This window comes from Euwallacea fornicatus, chromosome 26, assembly GCF_040115645.1.
Source record: "Euwallacea fornicatus isolate EFF26 chromosome 26, ASM4011564v1, whole genome shotgun sequence".
Taxonomy (NCBI): domain Eukaryota; kingdom Metazoa; phylum Arthropoda; class Insecta; order Coleoptera; family Curculionidae; genus Euwallacea; species Euwallacea fornicatus.
This window is the reverse complement of record NC_089566.1, coordinates 2688922-2709714: the sequence shown is the minus strand read 5'-3', so window position 1 is coordinate 2709714 and position 20793 is coordinate 2688922. Positions and strand designations below refer to the sequence as shown.

Sequence of the window (20793 nt, the reverse complement as noted above, 5' to 3'; positions counted from 1 at the left end):
AAGAAACTATACGTTTTCTTGGTCATTACGGTGCAGTCATTAGTTTTTGTTTTATTCCGAAGCTGGGCACCTCATAGTGTGCTTAACTTTAAGGTGGAAAATAATAGTGGCCGCCACCACGTACCTATATTTTACTTAAAAGCGTAATTTAATTTGAAGGAACTACGTTAGATTCGATATTGTTTTAATAATATCTGATAAACATATAAACACTTAACTGTGAAAATGGTAGCACTAGTGAAATCCCCCCCCCGGTTGTAACAGTTTTTTAAGTGGCCATCACTTTAAATTATATTAAAGTTTTATGATCCTACATGAGCCAATTTATATATAGCCATGCGGTGTCGTCATTGTATAAAATAATAAATAGATAATCACAAAACGATTAAAATTTAGTATAAAATGTCGCGTAAAATTTGTGTTACTAAAGGGTGATAATGTTATTGATTGACAGTTGATATGACTTGTAAAAATACGTATTTCATAAGAATCCAGCTGGCGATAATTTAGATATTAAATTTTGGTTGATCAAAATATTTTCTTTAAAATTCTTAACAGCACCCCCTGTGAAAGGGGGGGGGGGTAGAAATTGATATGGGGGCGAGAGGTTAAATTTGGACATCCAGCATCGCAACTTAACCGTAAAATTTGGGGGGCGGATTTGAGGTCTTGACATGGTCGGCTCATCAAAAGATGAACTAGTCAATCCACCGGATAGACCCTCGAAGATTTTCCGCAATCGGCGCCTCTCCTGCTAGCGGCTTCTCCTTCGAAGAGCTCGAATTAATATCAAAGATCTTTCAATTCACAGAACAAAGTTGGACTTCTAATTTCAATGGTAAAACTAAAAGGAAAAATTTGCAGCTTAGTTGTTTATGTACATCAAACCTTTCTAATTAAAGTTTCTAAATGGGTTTTCCTTCATCAGCGAAGTTAAAAATATTGGAATATCATCTTCATTTTCTCATAAGTTAGTAGCTGAGCGTGCTTCGTAGGTTTCTCTCTTCGTAGTTTTCCGACACTTGCAGGTACCTACCTATGTACATCTCAAATTATATTTTCCAAAATTGGAAATTCTGAGCAAAGTTACCATGGTAATCGCCATTTTTGGGTAAAATACCACTGGCCCTCTAAAATATATCGCTGTTTTTTAGGCGTTTTCTTAGGGAATCTGTACGATGTCCCAAAATTAATGTAGATTTCTCTCTCCCCCCTCTACAAGACCGACCAATCAGCTTTCGTCATTCAACTAATCATATTTAAATAAATCAACGCACTTACATATATGCCCCGTTGTTATACGTAGTTAACTTGAGGTGGCCCCTAACAAACAAAAAAGCCCTATTGCAGTAAAATCGTCAATCGTGAAAATGAATTAGTTAAACACTGTAGTCGAAAAAATAGTGCGCGTAGGAATTCAAAACGGTGGCTTATGGCTCGCCACCATGTCTATAAGGTGTAGACACGTGGGGGAAACGATTCAGCCACCAAAACTGTGTTTCATCTTTTGATGGTGACCGCCTGGTAGAAATAGCTATTTAAAGTTTCTAGGCTGGTGATTGCCATATCCAATCCTCAATCAATCACTATATATTGATATTTTTCCAAACACTTTTATTAGTATCGTTATCCTAACACAATTAATACAGTCCGGAAATAACTTTGGTACATTTTGGAAGTTGATTCTATAAATACTAGCTAAAATAATGAAAAGATTCCTATGAACGTACTTGCGGAAATTGCTCCTTAAAGGGGCTACAGGAAGAACCCTGAAGATAGTTTTTCGCAATATTTCCGAAACGGTTTCCGTTAAAATTATGAAACTCAGTATACTCTAATAAGTCGACTAGAAAACCTTTTTTTTGTGTTAAAAATTGCAAATTTCAGTCAGGAGCGTCACATATAGGGAATTTCCTCCATGAATGTTGCCCTAATTTTTTTGTTTGTGACGTTCCTTAATTTTTTGAACGAAATTGCGGAACAGTTAATGTTTCAAGGTCAATAATGGACTCCCCCTATGTGACGCCCCTGGCTAAAATCTGCAATTATGAACGCGATTATTTCCCCATTCTTACTTATTACAGCATACCGAATTTCATAACTTTAGCGCAAAACGTTTTGAAAATATTGCGAAAAAAGTCATCTTCAGAGTTACCCCTTCGAGGGGTTCTCGCCCCTTTGGGGAGCAATTCTCAAGGTATGTTTGTAAGACTTTTTCTCATTATTTTAACTTCTAAAATCACCTCCCAAAATATTCCAATGTTATTTCTGGACACCCTGCATAATATTTTACGTTATTATACAATATCACAATATTCCTTACCCAAATACAAAACTTATAAATTTAACTTTTTAACGACCTTATTCATGGCAGGCTTAACTGGAATAACAGGCGACTTCTTCAGTTTCTTCGAAGAAGTCTCTTCTTCCATTATATTGTCCTTCAGCAACACCATGGGTTTTTCGTTTTCTCCTTGCTTCTTTTTCTTTTTGCTCCCTTGCTGCGTTTCTATGGAAGTTATTGCGAATGGCTCGTTCATGCTGGGTTCCATGAAATGGAAGTCGCATTGAAGGCTCTCTTTAATGGAGTTGGCTTGGAAAGTCTCTAATTTTGAGTTTCTGGAGAATGTTTCCATGCCTCGCGTTTGGGGTGGGGAACAGTTTTGCCGACGTATTTGTACTATACTGTTATGTAAGCTGGATGTGGGCGAGCGCTCATTGGCGATTGTGTCTTTTCTGGTATTTTTCACGGGAGTGCTCCACTTGGGCGCGGGGTCTACAAGTGTTGTTTCTATGTTTTCCTCCTCAATTTTTCCAATGTTAGATTGGGATTTTAGCTCTTCAACTTCATCCTGAATCGTCGCAAGTTCGTCGTAGGTTTGGTCCGCGTCTGGCTCCGAATCGAAAGAGCGTTCACTCTTCAGATCTAATTTTGCGCCGGCGCAGGACACTTCCTGATACATATCACATTCTTCGACAATTTCTTCGACTTCAGTTGTGGATTTTAAAGGAAGATTCGGAGGTGGCCGGTCGTTAATTACAACTTGACTGTTTACGCTGGAACCATACAGCCTTGCATATCTCCGTTTTAAAATACACAAATAAATAAATACCTGTCAATCTCATTATAAATGTTTTCGCCTTTGTTATCATCGCTGATGTTGGGATCATCGACTATCTCATAATCACTGTTGTGCGAATTTTTACCGGCACTCATTGCTTGGTCATGGCTCTTGTTTATTTTTGTCACCCACTGCGTCATGTCCTTATAAGTGGCGGCTACAAACTGGTTTAAAGAAACATTCAATAACAAACCTCTACGAACAAACTAAACAATCATACACTGTAATAACTCTTATCTTCATAATTTGTCGAAAAAACCGTAAAGGACGAAGCGGCTTTATTCCTTTTGAATTCTTTGCTACCATCGTTCGTGAAAGTGTCGTAACAATCTTCTTTGGCCTCATACTCCTTCAAATCTAAGGCTCTGAACGGTTTGGTGTCCTTAACAGAGTGGTACACGAGTAGCCAGTTTTCGTGTATTGCACCGAAAACTGTGCTTGACCGGTCGAAAATGCTGAACATTTTCCTGCGCAAAGATAGCGACCCATTTTTGGCGTCCGGGGACACGTGTTTGGCTGGTAGTTCTAAATTTTAGGTACAATTTAAGTGTTTTTCAAAGGACGTTAACAGTTATTTTACCTTTATAAGGACACGACGTTGGTTCTGGTGCTGTTGGTAAAAATTTTGCTCGGGGCTGCGTGACTAGAGCCGGGTTTTTCTCGGGCAGAGCGGGGGGAATGTCTGGAAGTTCCACAGTTTCCTCAATGATATAAATAAGCAAACGGTGCTTACCATTATTTTTTGACATGTCGACGTAACTTTCCGTTTCCGATGGAGATTTGGTATTGTGTAACTCGCCGGAATTGGTTTCGCCTATAGCGTCATACGTTTCCTCCCTATTTGCGATCGTGATCATTTGTTGCAAATGTCTTTTTGATCTCCCTATCAATTCCTCGGCTAATTTCCGATCTTTCGGAGATAGTTTGGCCGAGCCAGGTTTTCTTCGTTTCAAATACTTGTGAATTTCTATAAAGCAAAGATGCGCTGAATTCTAATTCATTTCCATGGTACCTGTTAGGACGACACATCAATCTAGAGTGGTCCCCTAGGTAAACAACTGAAGGGAAACTGTTATATACCGCAAATTTCTTACAAATAACAATATATTTTGTTAAACAATAGCCATATTCCGTGTTTTCACAGGTCTCACTTACCTTCCAGCAATGAATCAATTTCGTCACAATTAAGGTTCATGATATGGTCGATCATTGATTTTTACGGACACGCCAAACTCAAAGAGAACTATTCCTTGATGGAAACGATCCAGAACTGGCTCTGCACTAACGTTTCCCAAAGTACCACTGCCGATGCACCTGTGATTTTGTTATTTCCACTATATTCTCCCCTGCTGAGCATGTATGTCGTTTACTCCCAATTATAGCTTTTAATTGAGAACAATAGACTAAATTAACCAGTTTATTTTTAAGACATCGCTGAAAGTAGACTTTTCGCGTTTTGGGCGTATGTAATCCGAGGATGGTAAGTGGGAAGCGAACCGCAAATAATTGACTAAAACTTCATTTCGCCATTGTCTCAGCAAGTTTTGGGGCTGAAGCGGCAGTTTGCGGCAATTATGAAATGTTCGGGTGGATGTTCCTATACAGGGTATCCCGCAATGAATTTGTCAAATTTTAGCAACGCGCTCTAAGAGCAAAAAGGGGTCAAAGGGGCACGTACGTACTATATCGCAAACGTTTCGTTTCCGGCACGCAAGACGACAACTTTAATTAGTGTATCATAATTTCGACGCTAGTGGAAAGGAAGCGTTTGCTAATCTGCACTTTTATAAACTTTCGACCTTATTTTTGGAGGTAGAACGCGCTATCAACAGCATGCAACCTAATTTCGGGTCGTCCCGTATAAACTGGTGTAATGGGCATTGTTCGTCGGCAACGGTGGTACATGGATGTTCATCACAAATAAAACTGCTTCAAATAAACTTTTGATATTTATTATCCATACAAAAAAGAAAACAATAATATTAATAAAATTCACATTTTCACAATATATTCATATCACAAGTCAGCCGCACTTCCATTCGCTCTCATTCGAATAATCTAACTAATCTTCTAATAAATCAATTTAAGTATATACTTTACGAGAATATTTTATAAATTAACATCTTAATCTAGTTACGGTCCAAGATCATAAAATAATTACCAATAAAATTAAAATGTCTCAGGTGGAGAGGTACATACATAGATAAAGAATACATATTGTACCTGTATATGTCAATAGAATTACTTTTTTTGGGCGTTGCCCCTGATTTTTAACATTTCCCTATTGCATGTATTTACATAATGTTCTGTATAGCATATATTTTATCACCCCAGACGAATCCGCTTTAGTTGTCCTTTTTGCTGCTCAATATAAATTTCTCCCGAAAGTATAGACAAGTAGTAAGGGAACAAACACTCTTTCGAACAATCATTTTCATAATCTTAACTTAAAAAAGGAACTGGAACGGTTATTAATTGGCGTAAAATGTATATAATTATAACGCCTTAGAAAATAACCAACACTTTTTGGTTTTGACCTTCCAAGTTATCGATAATAAAAGGGAAATAAAACACACACCTTAAAGCGCTAAATAGAACAGGCTAAATTATAATACTGATAGATACTTATACTTAAGATATACCGTAATAAGAAGCCTGAATGATAACCCTTAGGATATTAGCAAAGATATACAGATCATTTGTAAAATAATCGACAATTCCTGTTTTTGATATGGATAATAGAAAGCTTCTTATAGAGATCGTGGTTAATGCAGATCTATTAAGACTGAAACAACTTTTTGTACATCTGAATCTTTATATACAGAATATATACATAAAAAGTAGATAAAATAAATTAACACTGGGATCGTGGGGAAAAAATACTTGCACATGCGTAGATTTGGGTGAGTAAAATCAACCTGTAGCAACGTAAAATTTTATAACACTTCTACTGAAAATCTCATGTGCCAGTTCAAACGTACTAAATCTAGGCATAAAGCTTCGAATTGAAATCAAGTGTTACGTCTATACGACAATTACTGCATATTAATTTTTTACGTCCTAAATAATGGATGTTTCGTATTTTCATTTAAGTTTGGCATTGCAAACTATTTTACAAATTTCCATACGTGTGAACCAACGGGATTCGCCTAGTTAGGTGATAAAAATACATTAAATCATGACATATAGAACTACAGTCATATAGTTTACACTGGTATTTCCAAGAGAATTTCCTAAATACGTACAACGTTAAAATTAAGTGTTTTTATAAAATCTATCAATTCTCAAGTACTTATTGAAAACCCAGATTTTTGTAGAGATGTCAAATTTTTGTATACAGTGCGTCAATAAACTGTGCAAAATGCCTTTTATTTTACTGCTAATTTGGGAGCATACTGTTTTCATTAAGATGTTAGTACAGAGTTAATAGAAAGTAGTATGATCCTTCGTTACGGTCATACAAATCAAAATACATAGGAAGAGCTGAAATTACTTTCAGTATACAAAATGTGCTAAAATGTGTCAGTGGAAAGACAACTAACAAAAAGTCCGCCAAACCTGGAAGTAGACAATCACTCAATATAACATTTGGCTAACGTCTGTTATTATAAAATTTCACTCTTAAAAAAACAACAAACTGAAATCAGAAAAAAACGGGAACTACGACATTTGTACGACATAGATAATGTTGCAATAGCAAATACATAGTCAACTTCAAAACACGCAGTAAGATCAAACCCAGCTGAACTTAAGAAATGTTTTGATAAGCTAGAACTACATGTTTCCAAGGGACGTCTGGAAATTTTTATGTATAATTAATGCACTTACATGTATATTTATACAGTATTTAAAAAATGAAATAAATGCAAACATGAAGCAACTGAAGAGGTTTTTAAACAAAGTCAGAATTGCTCTCTTGTTCACGTGCGCCCTAACCGTTACAAGCAATGCGTGAACGATATTGAGATTCTTTACGCACATTTGTTCAGATCTGCAATCTAAAAATTGTTATTCTTATTTACATGAGGAATTACAGAACTTAAATTAAACAATTTCCCGGTCATACGACACTCCTGACAACTGGTTACTCTAATTGTAGCTCCTCACGTATTCTTTGATAGGAGAACGTGAATAAACGAGCATTCCTCCAATTACGAAAGGTAATTTAACATCTCTATAATGTGCTCTATGAATGTAGTAAGAACGATTTTTTTTACAGCTGAGTTGCCGTGGTTAGAACGCATTTGAGTGGTCCAGCCCGCCTAGGCTGGTGGACAAAAAATATGTGAAATATTCGGGTTGAAGAAGGAACTTGACATGTGCGACGTGTCCTGTGCTCCCTGGACTGGAATCACAGGAATATCTGGAAACAAATACAAGAATGATGACTAGTGGCGCGGCCCGAAGAGTTGGCGACTTTTGCCGAACACACCACCGCCCGTGTTAGTAGGTTAGGTCAAGGAAGAGGCATAGTCCACCAGCCTATTGAGGGCCAGCCGAGGTGAGTTATTGCATGAAATACTCAGGATGATCCGAGTCTTTCTCAAACCTCTTGGCCTCTTCTTGCATGCTCTCTTTTATTTTCAAAATAGCAGCCGATTCCGTTTGGTCCTGGAAGGAAAGCGACCTTTAGTGGTTAAGTGTCAGTCTACTAAGCGCAAGCACCAGCACCATTTTTGGTACACATTTGACCTTCTCGTTGCCTTGTGTATGGTAATGAATCATCAATAATGCTGAGTAACAGTCACCCCACGGTAAAGATCTAATGTGTATGATTCGCTTATAAAAGGTACTGGAATAAGCTGGTTGACAAGCGTTTTATGTCAACTAAGTCGCCTGAACTTATATGTTCACGCAACGTTTTGAACGACGCTATTGACTTGTGCGTATAGATTAACATATGTATAAATGCTTGAGAAAAAGCCTTCATGCTGCATGCAACTTCGGCTTCTTCAGATAGAAACTCTACAGCTCTAATGCGCGCGTTTGAAGGCAAAATCCTATAAGTAGAAAAACTTCAAGTCTCAGGAAGTTAACGCAGAGACTTTCAACTTCCTTGACCTATTGCCAAAACTCATTCTAATTATGATTAACTACACAACACTATAAACTCCCTATATTCATAAAATCGATTAAACTTTGAACAGACTGTACAAATGGCACGATACGTTAAACAAAACGCCAACTACCCTTATTAAAACAAAAATAAATGCACTCACGTTTTCTCCCGGTCCTCCAAACCCCCCGAGATTATAATCTCCCATGCCACTTCCACTGTCTTCCCTGGGTGTACCAGGCCCACCGTTGGCCGGAGAATTTTTCATTCCATCCATTCCGTCTCCGTTCATGACAGGTCCCATCGAATTCGGTCCCATGGGTCCCATGGGACCTCCTGCATCGGGCCCTCCTCCCATTTGGAAATCGCCAGGCATATTTCCACCTACCGCCGGTTTCATTAGTGTGTACATATTCTCTCCTCCTGAATTACTAGAGTCTTGGGGACTGGGCATTATTGGTGTTCCAGGACCAGCCGGTCCTGCTGATCCTGGAGGTCCTCCATAATTACCGGGTGATGATGAAGAATAGTTCATTGGCTATAAAAATTAATTGTTATTATTGTCTTATTGAAAGCGTACTGTCAATCAAATCGAGAGTTGTCCGTTAATTTATGATGAAATGCAGTTTAAAGGATTCAGAACTTGTTGAAGGAGCCAGGAGAAACATGGCATGTCTCTGTGCCAAAGGTGTTTCGGATTTTAATAGGTGAAGCGAAAAATAATAATATTAGACTATATTCCCAAAATGCTTCGCTGGCAAAATACAGAGTGTACAATTTTTATCTGTATACAGACTGTCGTCAAAATAGCAAAAACGTTTTTAAATTATTAGTTCAATTCGTAAAACTCTCGAGTTTTTTCCTGTATCACACAGTTTTGTAGTACATTCGTACCGATCCGCAAGTGTACATATTAAAATCTTCTTTTTTTACATCTGATATTACAGTTCAAATGTTAATTAAAATTTTTCCATCTCATAAGAAAAAATTGGAAAAAGAACCAACTTTACTGCATCGATTTGTTTATGCAAAAGTTTAATTTACAAAAATTACTCTCGCAGTCTAAAGCAATCCAAAAACCATTAAACGAAACGTAGTTCGCCATAAATCTACATTACACGTTTAGGCGTGTGCGATCACTGCGTTCAAAATTTTCACTTATGAACTGCTGCGGAAAATTCGATGAAAAGGAAAATCCAAATTGTAATATTTATCAGTGATGACTTTCGAGAAATCGACTCTAATTGATGCAGGACGACTTCCTTTGAAAAAAACTGACGTATTTACGTACAGCTTGATTTTTGTGCTATATCTATATATATAAACTTCTTTCCTCTCTAGTGGTTCTCTTTGGGGCTGTAGAGCGACACGGGATAGGTTTGAAGGTCCCTGGGGACATTTGAATTTTTTTCAATGAATCGCTTCCATATCCCGCGGTTTCTAAATAGGTTTAAACCGTCCTGAAATACGTTCAATTTGTGAACTCTTTAAATAAATATTAGAGGCCCGTTTTCGGTAGATTAATCTGTTGTCTGTTATCAGTCAAAAGTTTGATGGTAAACAGAAAAAGGCTTCGTCAACGCTCTACGTCTACGGTTCACCGTCTAATGTACGGGATTTTTTCAAAAGGTTACCATTAGTTTATGCATATATAGTGAACTAAAATTAAGTCTCTAGATAAAATACCTACTCTGCAATTATCGATCATTTTTTCTCTAGACTATAATTTTCACCCTGAAATTACCCAGGTGAAACGAAGTTTTATTTTACGATTTCATTAATTCACCTAATTATTATTATAAATTTAATGGGATTTCGGCCACGCAAAACAAGAAATCGGGGGCAAAAAGAAAGCAAAACAATAAGCTAAAGGCAAGTGGACGACAACTGATTTTTTCAGTTTTGATAGTTCAGAGTTATTACAAACGATGTAACGTTCCCTCGGAGTTGGCGTACCTGATACCGTATCACATTGAACATGTTTAATCCATATTTACAATTGCTGCTATCATTGCAATACCTGCTCTTTAAAAGCCTTGAAATCGACATAGTAAACTCTACCCTCAGCATCGTCACTTACACAAATATTTCAACATCAACCAGGTTGATATGTAGCAAGCATTGCAACAGTATCAGTCGCAACAATACCTGTTTAACCCGAACGTAGCCGACATCCGTAAGCTGCGAACGCGACTGGAAAAACTAGTACTGCCATATACCATAGGGAATTTTACGAGTGAACCACCCCCTGGGGTGCTGGAGTGAAAGTTCGGCGGTGTAAGCCCCAGCCGACCGTCACCCAAGAATATTAAAATGAGAGCGGCAGAAACGTTTTAATGGACGTCCGGTGACCTTTATAGAAAAAAATATTAGACGGGGAAATAGAACGGGAGAATCGACCGGACAGTACGGATCTACGGACACGTCCGGAGATGCGGAGACGCAAGGGATGCAGTTTATTTCAAAGACATTATGCATTATTGCCTCCCGAAAGAATGCAATGGCGTAATGGCATGCCTAAAATTGAAATCGCATGTTATAGGTGCGATGAAAGGGGCCATTTGCGTTCGAAGCATCTAGAATATCCAAAACAATCAGTTCTTGAGGCGGTAAGCAAAGGACCATGTCCCGCTCACGTTCTGAAATCTAGAACGGAGACGCCTGGCCTAGTTGTTTTGCTGCGAGGACACCTTACTTCCTGGTATACACGGTGGCCCATTTAAAACTGTCCACCTAAAATATCTCGAATGGATTTTTTTCTTTCGGAAACTCCGAGACATGTTAATTTTACTTTTAAGGGGGACATTTTTAGATCATAAATTCGCAGGTGTAGTCGTCCCCCTAAATGGGGTGGCAACTCCTTCGAGAAGGTGTGGGCGGCATATCAAATCAAAAGTATTTCGATTCTCTTCGCAAGTATGCTGAAATTTTCATTGTCCTATGCAACCGATAATAAAATAACCGATCCATTGAAGTTGGGCGAGTCAAAACTAGACAAAGAGAAATGATGTCATGAGAACTGGATAACTGATCCACCGACGAACAATGGGGGAGTCGTCAAAACGTCAGGATAAATCGTCGTATAAGGCTACTATCCCACAATATTCGAAGATACCAATCGAAAAGTCCGCATAGGAAACTCTGACTTGCAGCATAATACCCAAAAACACCTCACCGAAACGTGCAACTGGCTCGTACTTTCGGTCTGGAGAACCACAAGGATTTGAGCCGATTGCTCAGATGGTCCCAAAAAAATAAGAACTTGGAAGTGTTTTAAGAACGTTTCGCCAAAGGGGTATAAGCAAAGAGTCACACCCCTCAGGCAAACCCCGCAGCACACACCAACAACATCTTCCAAGCTTTAAATGCTCAGTTCTGCGAAATGCACTACTGTAAATACGATGCGCAATTACCTGAACTAATATTTACATTTCGCAAAATACGACTCCATCAGGTTTTCGCCAGCATTTTCAAATTTTAAGAAGGAAGAATTGGGCCGAACCGTCACCGATATCGAAACTGAAAACCAACTCGATAAGCACTCTGACCAATTAACGAAATCGACGATTTAAGAAATATCTTCAGTCAAAATTTGAAAACGGATCCAGATCACAGATCTGACATCTATTCCAGAAAATCCGGGTACGCGTACTGCAAATGAGGAAAGTCAGGTATAATCAAGACGTAAGAATATTACTTGTTTTCTATAAGTTCCTTTATCGCACCTGAATCACTTTCTCAAATTTACTTATTTACTTTTGGTCCTTTTATCCCAACAAACCGTTTCGCTTTTATTTGTGATTGGTTTTGTATGTAAAAAATTTTAATCTGATTACCAACCACGACCCCCTCCAACCAAGTCCCAACATTTTTCGCTGTCTAAAAGCTACCAGTTGCGGAAGAGGTTTCAAGGAGGGGCGTTCGAGCACCGGCTGACGCCCAAACAGGGGACGTCACAAAGTTGCGTCAATCCTCGTCGAAAGAAATATCAAAAATCCGAATCTAGCACTTACAGTTGACGTGTTAGGTTGCCATTGCGGTCGTCCTCCTGGTCCCCCCATGGTCATCGGAGGCATAGGTCCACCAGGTCCTAAACTACTGTTGGGCGGAGGTCCCCTGAGTCCAGGGCCATATGCGCCTGGTCCCAGGGGCCCCATAGATGGCCCTCGGGGAGGATTCATTCGATTCATAGCTGCTGGTGGACCTAAGAAAACCTATTTTCAGTCTGTTTTGGGCTTTTCAGGATTGGGGGTTAGATGTAGTAGCATCAACACCACATGCCAGCACCATTAAAAAGTCAACTGATACATTAGTATAATAAGATTTTTCATTAGGTTTGGCAATCACTGTCTTATTGTACTAATGTAATTATTTCTGTTAGTTAGTAAAAAAGCTGTTATAGGGTCCTTCGGAGGTATTCAAAAAAAAAAATAAAATAATAATAATAATTAAATAAATAAAACGAGAATTTATTAGTGTACAATTTGTGATTAACATTTAAAAACGTGTGTTAATACAACTAACAGACATTTAGCATTTTTAAACTGTTTTTATGTGCCAATTTAATTTTGAAAATTAGACCCATGTATAAGAAGCAAAGCAAGCAAGGAGTGTTTGCGCGTATGAGTGTGATGGTGAAGGAGAGCATTTGCCTACCTTGCCAACCTACAAAATCTCCGCCATCACCTGGAGACAAGAAAATAGATGCATTACATGAGGCAATTCATGAAATGGGGCTTTCATGCTTTTGTGCAATTGGCTCTTTTCGAAATTAACTTGTTATTTGTCAAGTTCAAATATTACTTTATTATTTATTAATAAATTATTCTCTCTTCACACCTTACAGCCAAAAAGTCGCTCGATGCCACAAAACACTAGCCAATAATCGTTTATTTAATCTCTACTACATTTACACCAACAGCAGGATTGTGCTGGACTGTGAAGCACAAATCTCTGGGTTCCAATAGTATTTTATGCGTTATTCTGTGAATACCCAAAAATGCATCAAGATACTTTATTAGCTTAGCAGATCATGAATACACACCTAAGAAGCGCAACGAAAGCGCAATGATACATTTTAAAAATATTCACACCATCTACTGTTAGTAATTAATCGTTCCAAATCTGGCACTCTGTGGCCATAAGGTGTTAGACCTTTGATTATTAATAAGAGATTTTTAGTAATAAAAAAAAAAAAGTATGCAAAATTAGGAACGTCATGTTACCTTGTCTGGTGGGGTCCATATTATTTGGCATCAAGGGCTGCCCAGGGGGCTGAAAACAATAAATCTGTGTTTAAAAAAATCAAACCAAAGAAAGAAGGAAAAACGTACTCCATTAAAATCACTTCCTATTGTTGGCATTCGTACTCCAGGTCGTGGTCCCGCATACCTTGGATTCATGAAGGGCTGCGATGTCATTATGTTGGAGTGCGGAGGTGGAGGTTGCGAATGGGGTGACGGTTGATTTGATGGGTGCGTTGGTGGAGACGGCCGTAACGTGGAATTCTACAAGAATAATAACAATTCCATTTCAACGTCGACTTGCTTCAGAGAGTAATTTACAGGGAAAAATCCTGGAGGTATGGGTCCACCGGGCATCCCATCTGCTGGCATTTGCCCCAGGGGGCTTGGTGCTGGGCCTGTGTTCTGTGGATGGAATTTAAATTCTAAATGCAACACAGTTTAATGTATTTCATGTGGGAAATGTGTGCGAGAAGGAATGGTGGCGGATGGTCCTCATGACCGTTAAAGCAACGAATTCCGTTGGTCGAAAATTTGACGAGCGTTACGTTTTTAAAACTATAAATTGATTTCGGTTAAAAATGACAGTTACGCCACAATTTTTACGTTCATGAGGACCTACAACGAGCCTAATGTAAGGATTTTTGGAGTAAACTTCAGCTTTGGAAAATTTCGGGATGACTTATCAATGATGGACCGAGCCTTGTCATCCAAAAGATTTGTAAGGGATCCACAATTGCAACATGTACACATTGTTAATAATATCCTCTTCCTATATCAAACTGATACATGATAAGGTATATAAAGAAATAGCTCGGCAAACATATGAGAACTTGCCGCGGTTGTTAAGCTGCGACACCGGCGTAAGGTGGGGAAGAGGGGGTAGAAACAGGAATAAATTAAAGTGCCAACTTACGTGTGCGATTCCGTTAACTCCATATCCCGAATTTACAAAACCCTAAAAAAAAAAATCTTTGAAATGTCTCGTTGAATATTTAAAGGGCCGACTTGTAGCGGCAGGTACATATGTGGATGTGGCAACATAGCTCGGTTATCTCTCTTGGCGTTTATTTTCCACGCGAAAATTTCCCAGCACATGCGCCGAGGCGTCCCGTTTAATTTTCCGATCAGAGAATTGCAAAATCTGAATATTCATATTATACACGATTAGGCCTACGGGATTCCTAATATAAAATTAAATTAAAATAGATAATAGTTTTTCCCCTTTGCCACGCACACACTGATGATTTGACGTGACGAAATATACAGGTAGAAAACCATGACCTGGTCAACGCAATGTGAAACTTTTTATTTACAATTACCTATATTAATGCGCAAGCAGAGAATTAAGAGATTGCTTTATTATTGAGTGTGACCTTAAACGAAAACGGTTCTTGCAATTCCTTAATATTAATCTGATCATGGTACTGCAACGCCGCACGGCCGAGCAGGTAGGTACCCAATTCGTCAAATTTGGCACCTGCGCCATGCTTGATGCAGTCTCACTCAGACTATCGGTGAAAGGTAAAAATAGCACGCGGTAGTAACAGAATAGAAAGCCGAATCCTACAGTTTTTAACTCTCTGTGCATTTTCAGAAATAATGAACCATGACTTAAATTACATCCTAGGATACGTTTTTTCCACGTCAAGCAAGATTTTCGTCTGTCGGTTCATATAAAGCGCAAAGTTCAATGAGCATCGTCAAACTGGGGCATCTTTCTGAGAACTACTACTACCGAATAATGAACCCATTTCGTTCAGTTACCGAACCGCTGAGTCTAAGCCTAAAAGGGAACTTAAAGCCTACTGAAAATTGAAGATTTCGCTGACAGCTTTTGTACCTTACCTGCTTCAATGCTAACACAATGGATTTGTACAATTGAGACGTAGAGTTCACAGGCGCATTTGACTGTTGAGATTCGTAAATGGTGCTTTAGAAGAAATACTCATCTCCGGACTTCCGAATTAGTCAACTACGTAGTGTCTATCACGTCCGTGTTTACAATTCTTTATTTATATTAAGAATTCTATATATAGAGGACAAGTAGTCCATAAACCATTTACACAATATACAACCATAGAAATAACTCCGCGATATGTTGGATTATGTACAGGGTCCTAATTAATAACTGCACGAAGCGTGTGGCCAGAGATTTACAAGATTTTATTTTTGAAAATTAAATCTTTGAGGCGACCTCAATTGGTTCTTGCTCGATGGCATTGATTCCAAAGTAACATCATTTTCGCCTCATCCGTTAACAAATTTTGTTCCTTGACAGTTTCCTAGTTATGGATTCCCCTTGCGCAGAATTTATCACCGTCTACTATCGAATTCTATTCGATCTTTAAATTATTTCAGAAGGTTGATCCAATGGCAAATTTTGAATACAATGAACCTCAAACGTGTCAAGAAGAATCCTCCTAAACGAATTGTCATTTTCTTGGTACAACCTTGTCACAATTGAACCAATGCCGTTTTGTTAGCGTTTCCGAGATCCCAATCATAAACGTAGAATGCACTTTATACCTAACTGACCCGTTATAGTCAAATTCGGGGAACTATTCCAAGTCGGTTTGTACGATTGTACAGGGTGTTTCGAACTGCAATGGTAAAACTGAAATCTTTATTCCCAAACTACGTGGGTTGAAAGTGTTGGAAATTGTACCGAGAACAAAGGAGTTTGTTAATTGCCTCGAAAGGGCTTGAGGTTTCTAACGACATTTTATGGGATTTGATGACCGAGGGAATTGCATATGTTACTATTGAGAAATATTTTTTAGTTTGGCACGTGGTACTTTCTTAGAGGGTCACCTTTAACACCTAGGTAGTCCGACTTGAGTGGACACGAGCAGACCTCGGTTATTATGACCGACAGACATTTTAAATTTTAAACGTCAATACGACGTCAAACCAAGGATTTGCCAGTGTCAAGTGGCAATTTCCGATTGGCGGCGATTTGTACCAACTTTAGTTTTTTAAATAGTATTGGATATTTCTAATTCAATATCGAAATCTGCTTGAAGTTGTCTTTTAAGCGATCTACTGTACCTACCCTTTCAATAACTCAAAAATTGCAATACATTCACATTTTATAGCACTTAAACTTTCCGCTCGTCCCTAGTGAGCGAAGCAAGTTTCGAAAAATCGACTACTAATCCCTTTATTACTCCCCTAAAGGAGTAGCCGTGACAAACGTCACATGTGTACTGATAGAGATAAATCCGTTCAATTTTCAATTTTACTACACATTAAAAAAACAAAAAAATACTGTTTTTATATAGATATTCAAAAACAACGTAATTAAGTTTGATGAAGACCTCAGTAATGGGAAAACATTAACTTTTTTTTATCAGAAAAAGGAGTAAATTTGCACGTTTCATTTACCACCACCGGGGACAAGAACAAATATTTGAAAGATACAAATTTACGTCTTTTTCAACACACTATTGGTGTTTTATTGTTGATAATGTTCTCACCAAAGTTTACTCATTGAATTTATGTAACAAAAACGAAAAATCATGAGAACAAACTCAGCACGATTTGAATTCGAATCGGCAGCTGAATTACCTTAACCATAAAATTTTATGCACTTCCCCCCTTAATAACGCACCGCTAATGTAAAAAAATAAATAAAAAAGAGATATTTCGTTTTGAATTTCAATCTTTATTTTGATGAAATCATATATTTCAAATTAGGTAAAAAAACCCTGCGAACAATCATAAAAGGATTACTTCTTGAACGGACGCATCCTGTTTAACACTAACATTTTTGCCAAAGACATGAGAGCTTTTCATTTTCAACAAAATTACTTCTACAGTTCGGCAATTGAAAATCTAGTTAAATTATGAACATTATTTGGTTTTCCGTGTTTACATTTCGGAATTGACAATTTTTTGTTTAATCTGGCTAAAATAGCATTCAAAATAATGCAAATCAGAGATATAACTGATGGAACCGGACAAACAAAACTCCCCAACTGTTTTTCTAATGCCGGCACGAAAAACGGGCGTCCAAACATGTCGGCAAATTCCTTCTTCAGTTCCATTAAAGAAGAAATGCAAAACTGCTACCATATTTTACCTTTTTTATGGAGTGCGCTGTTCATTGTCACACTAAAGGACGCTTTTTGTTGTTGCTTATAAAAAAAAAAGCGATAGAAAACTTCACCTTAAGGCACACTTTTTGTGTTAAAACCCTTTAGGTGTAAAAAGGCCTAAAGTTTTATGGATATTTTAATCGAAAATTTGTATTCTGGCAGTTAATTTTGTAAGATATTCTCTAAAAATATTAAAGTACTACCCATTCGTGGGGGAAGTCGGGGAAACATTTATAAAACTCCATTACAAAACTTTTAATCTCAGCACTAAAAGTTTTATAACTGCTAAGTCGCAAACGTTTACGTTACTTTAATTCAAAACCTATGATGTGTAGGTTTTTTCTATCGTCCTATATAAATTGCGCTGCTCGAAATTGTACGGTGCTCCACATTTTAAATGTCCATCTGCAGTAATAACTGTGGATGTACTATGTACATCCAATTTCAGCCTTTGGGTATACCTTTACACCGTTTTTCTTCTGCCAAAAGTGTTTATTTTGTAGATATCGCAAGTAGGTAACTACATATATATTGCAAATAAAAAGGGTGAGACGAAACCGTTTTCAAATTCGATAAGAAGTCCAAATTTTCAGTCAGCAATAAAAAGGTTTTGGTCGGTTAAAGTAGGCCTAATCCCCCTCCCCAAAAAAAGCGACCTCTGAAGCTATATATATATATTGTATATTTGGCAGAATGTGCTCTTCCCTTGGTTAGTTACCAATTTCTCAGAAAAATCTGAGAAATGCACAAATTCGCGTTTTTTAAATAAAATTCTAACAGACAGCATTCCTTTAAAGAAGTATTTTTGGAATATAGTTTTAGAGACTTTTTCGGAGACTCGACGTTTCCCGAAGGTCCTCCTAATGCAATTCGGGGCGTGCTGAGTTTTTTCTGCGAACGTGAAAAACCGTACTAAAGTTCGATAATATGTAATAAAATCTTGAAGCTTCAAGATAACCCTAGTGGAGGGGATTGCAACAAATACCTATTGGATCTATTGAAATTTATTATTATTTATTGCTTTATAGTTCTACTTAATTTGTGATGCGTAGGGACTAGAGTAAATATATACTACAGTACATACTGGGGTTAAAGTGCTAATATATATTTACCGTGACAAGATGCGTTATTACCTATTCTAGCATACGATTCTGCCGGGTCGAAGATTTGATGGGAGAGGCACATCCCTGGAATTTTTGTCAAATATTTCAAAACATTTTACTTTGGAAATTAAAGGGTTTTTAGATACGTGTAAAAAAATTTCAAGTCGGAAGATCGAACGTCGGTCCGATAGCTGTTTTGATGAGGCCCGGTAGAACGAAATCGGCAAGCAACGAGTTTGGCGAGGACATGATGCAAAATAAAACAACCGGGAGTATTCAAGTTGAAATTTTACCATACAAATTCAGTCACCTGAATTTCGAAACTACGATATCGCTGTGTCGAGCTGGTAAGTAGATAAAAAACCTCAAGGTCCTCAAGTTAGTCCGTAAGAATGTCGTCCAAACAAATACTTATCGTCAAATATAAAGTAATAAGGTTATCGGAGGCAGTACCGTCGAGTGAACAAGTGATGATAAAGCTTTGCATGATGGCCAAAGAAACTGCACGTGTACGTTGGAAAAACATAAAAGCTTCGGGTTTTAAACAATTTCAGTTATAACCAGTACCGAATTGGACGATTACACCTGGTCAAACGCGTATATACGAGCGGTGTTGCCACCTCCTCCCGGCCGAGTATTGATCGGCTGAAAATACGAGGATTGAGAATTGAGGTACTCACGTAATCGTGGAAAGCTTTTGCTTCCGAAGAATGCTCACAAGTTTCCCTTCTCTCTGGGGCCGCACAATACAAATCCCAAAATACGCTAAAAGAGTATGAACGCATTATAGAGAAATTTTAGTTCGCTTAGGTAAGAGAAAATGAACATACCACCACCAAGAATGCAAAAATCCTGGAGGTTCCCCTAACGTTATGTTCTTTTCCCATCGGATCTAAAAATGTTTGATTCGAATATTGTTGTAATTTTGGTAGACACCGATCTTACCTCTGACAGAAAGGTCTGGGCTGCCTTTTGTGCTCCGACGTGTAGCAGATATTCATAAACGTACAAAGCCAACCTGTAGGTGAAATTTTTTAATTAAAAATAGAAATAGATCTTGGAGCTCATTGCACTACAAGATTGTTTGGCGTGTGGGTCGTACTATCCAAGCTTTCCAAGGATATTGTGTACTCTAATGTAAACAATCAATTGAGCTGTTAAGATTTCGTATTTGAAATCACCCAGTTTAACGTATTTTATTCGATATTTCATCATTGCTAAAAATTATCCCGGTTTATTGCTAGCAACGAGGATCGAGATGAAATCGATGTTGATGTGGAAACACGGTGACATGCAAACGTAAAAAAGGCGCTTTGTGGTCGTACTTACTTTTCCCTGGCTTGTGCATCGGACGGCACTGATGATCCTTTTCCTTTAGCGTACATTTTAAAAATAACAAATAAATGTGTATTTGAGCGAACGTAACCTACATGCAGTGTTATTTAATTACGGGATTTTATTTACACACTGTGGTCCTACATGATAAATGCGGCGGTTCATGGCTCTATTCCACTAGCTCTCACAGTTTTAAGGTCACTTCACGCGTATAATCATTATTGAAGAAATTCGTGAGCACCGCAAAATATTTTCCGATTCACACAGTAAATTCGGCACAACACATCGAAATATATTTTCTTGCTTGACGCCGCTACAAAACCATCGGCGAGCCAGCAGCGGGCATGCGTTAGCTGAACGTCCCGTTACAAAATGACTATCGCATCAGTAGCTCCTTTGTTGTCTTTTATTCAACTAATTCACGTTTACGGTTTTCACTGAGTCCTTCAAAAGGCGCGTCCTATTTTGCGACTTATTACACTGAAAACACGCTAAATCTATTCTTCGTACTTGCAATACTTGACTGTATGGCAACGACCCTGTTTGTTGTCTGTAATAAACAAGACCGTCTCTGCGCATGGTTGAAGGGGGGAGAAGCTGAACCAATCGAACTGTGTACTGTGTATTATGCTCATACTTGCATGCACATGAAATGTCATGTCAAAACTTCTTCCCTAGCTGCTATCATATAATGTTTTTCTTGTGTTTTTGCGTTCGACATGTAGTATACCGCGCATGTCGATCTACACGACATAAAGTACTACCAGCAATAGCGAAAACTGTTAGTTAATAGCATATGCGATTGTTATTTTATTCTTGGAATCGGTGGCACCA

General features: G+C 38.1%; 2 protein-coding genes and 1 long non-coding RNA gene across 6 annotated transcripts; all 3 read right to left on the bottom strand.

The window, feature by feature from the left end:
- Positions 1-911: 911 nt before the first annotated feature.
- On the bottom strand, positions 912-1442 carry LOC136347120 (uncharacterized). The gene is made up of 3 exons (XR_010733439.1): positions 1282-1442; positions 1091-1215; positions 912-1036 (listed from the first exon to the last, which is right to left on the bottom strand). It is a non-coding gene; the product is annotated as an uncharacterized lncRNA (long non-coding RNA).
- Positions 1443-1537: 95 nt separating this feature from the next.
- LOC136347088 (uncharacterized) lies at positions 1538-4576 on the bottom strand. Its single transcript, XM_066296768.1, has 6 exons — positions 4278-4576; positions 3856-4089; positions 3703-3804; positions 3343-3647; positions 3114-3286; positions 1538-3057 (listed from the first exon to the last, which is right to left on the bottom strand). The coding sequence occupies exons 1-6, from the start codon at positions 4330-4332 to the stop codon at positions 2337-2339; spliced, it is 1590 nt and encodes a 529-aa protein (XP_066152865.1). The 5' UTR covers positions 4333-4576; the 3' UTR covers positions 1538-2336.
- A 482-nt stretch (positions 4577-5058) lies between these two features.
- Ssdp (Sequence-specific single-stranded DNA-binding protein) lies at positions 5059-20535 on the bottom strand. 4 transcript variants are annotated; one of them, XR_010733428.1, is made up of 13 exons: positions 19954-20535; positions 19570-19642; positions 19455-19516; positions 19305-19389; positions 14338-14379; positions 13743-13826; positions 13512-13685; positions 13404-13452; positions 12835-12864; positions 12192-12382; positions 8342-8716; positions 7555-7733; positions 5059-7485 (listed from the first exon to the last, which is right to left on the bottom strand). XR_010733428.1 is itself a non-coding variant. In XM_066296777.1 (12 exons), exons 1-12 carry the CDS (start codon positions 20007-20009, stop codon positions 7629-7631), a joined length of 1326 nt encoding a protein of 441 aa, XP_066152874.1. In that variant the 5' UTR covers positions 20010-20535; the 3' UTR covers positions 5059-7628. The 4 variants fall into 4 exon arrangements, 3 of the variants coding, with proteins under 3 accessions (XP_066152874.1, XP_066152876.1, XP_066152875.1); XM_066296777.1 differs by having other exon boundaries at positions 5059-7733; XM_066296779.1 differs by lacking the exon at positions 7555-7733.
- Between the last annotated feature and the right edge of the window lie 258 nt (positions 20536-20793).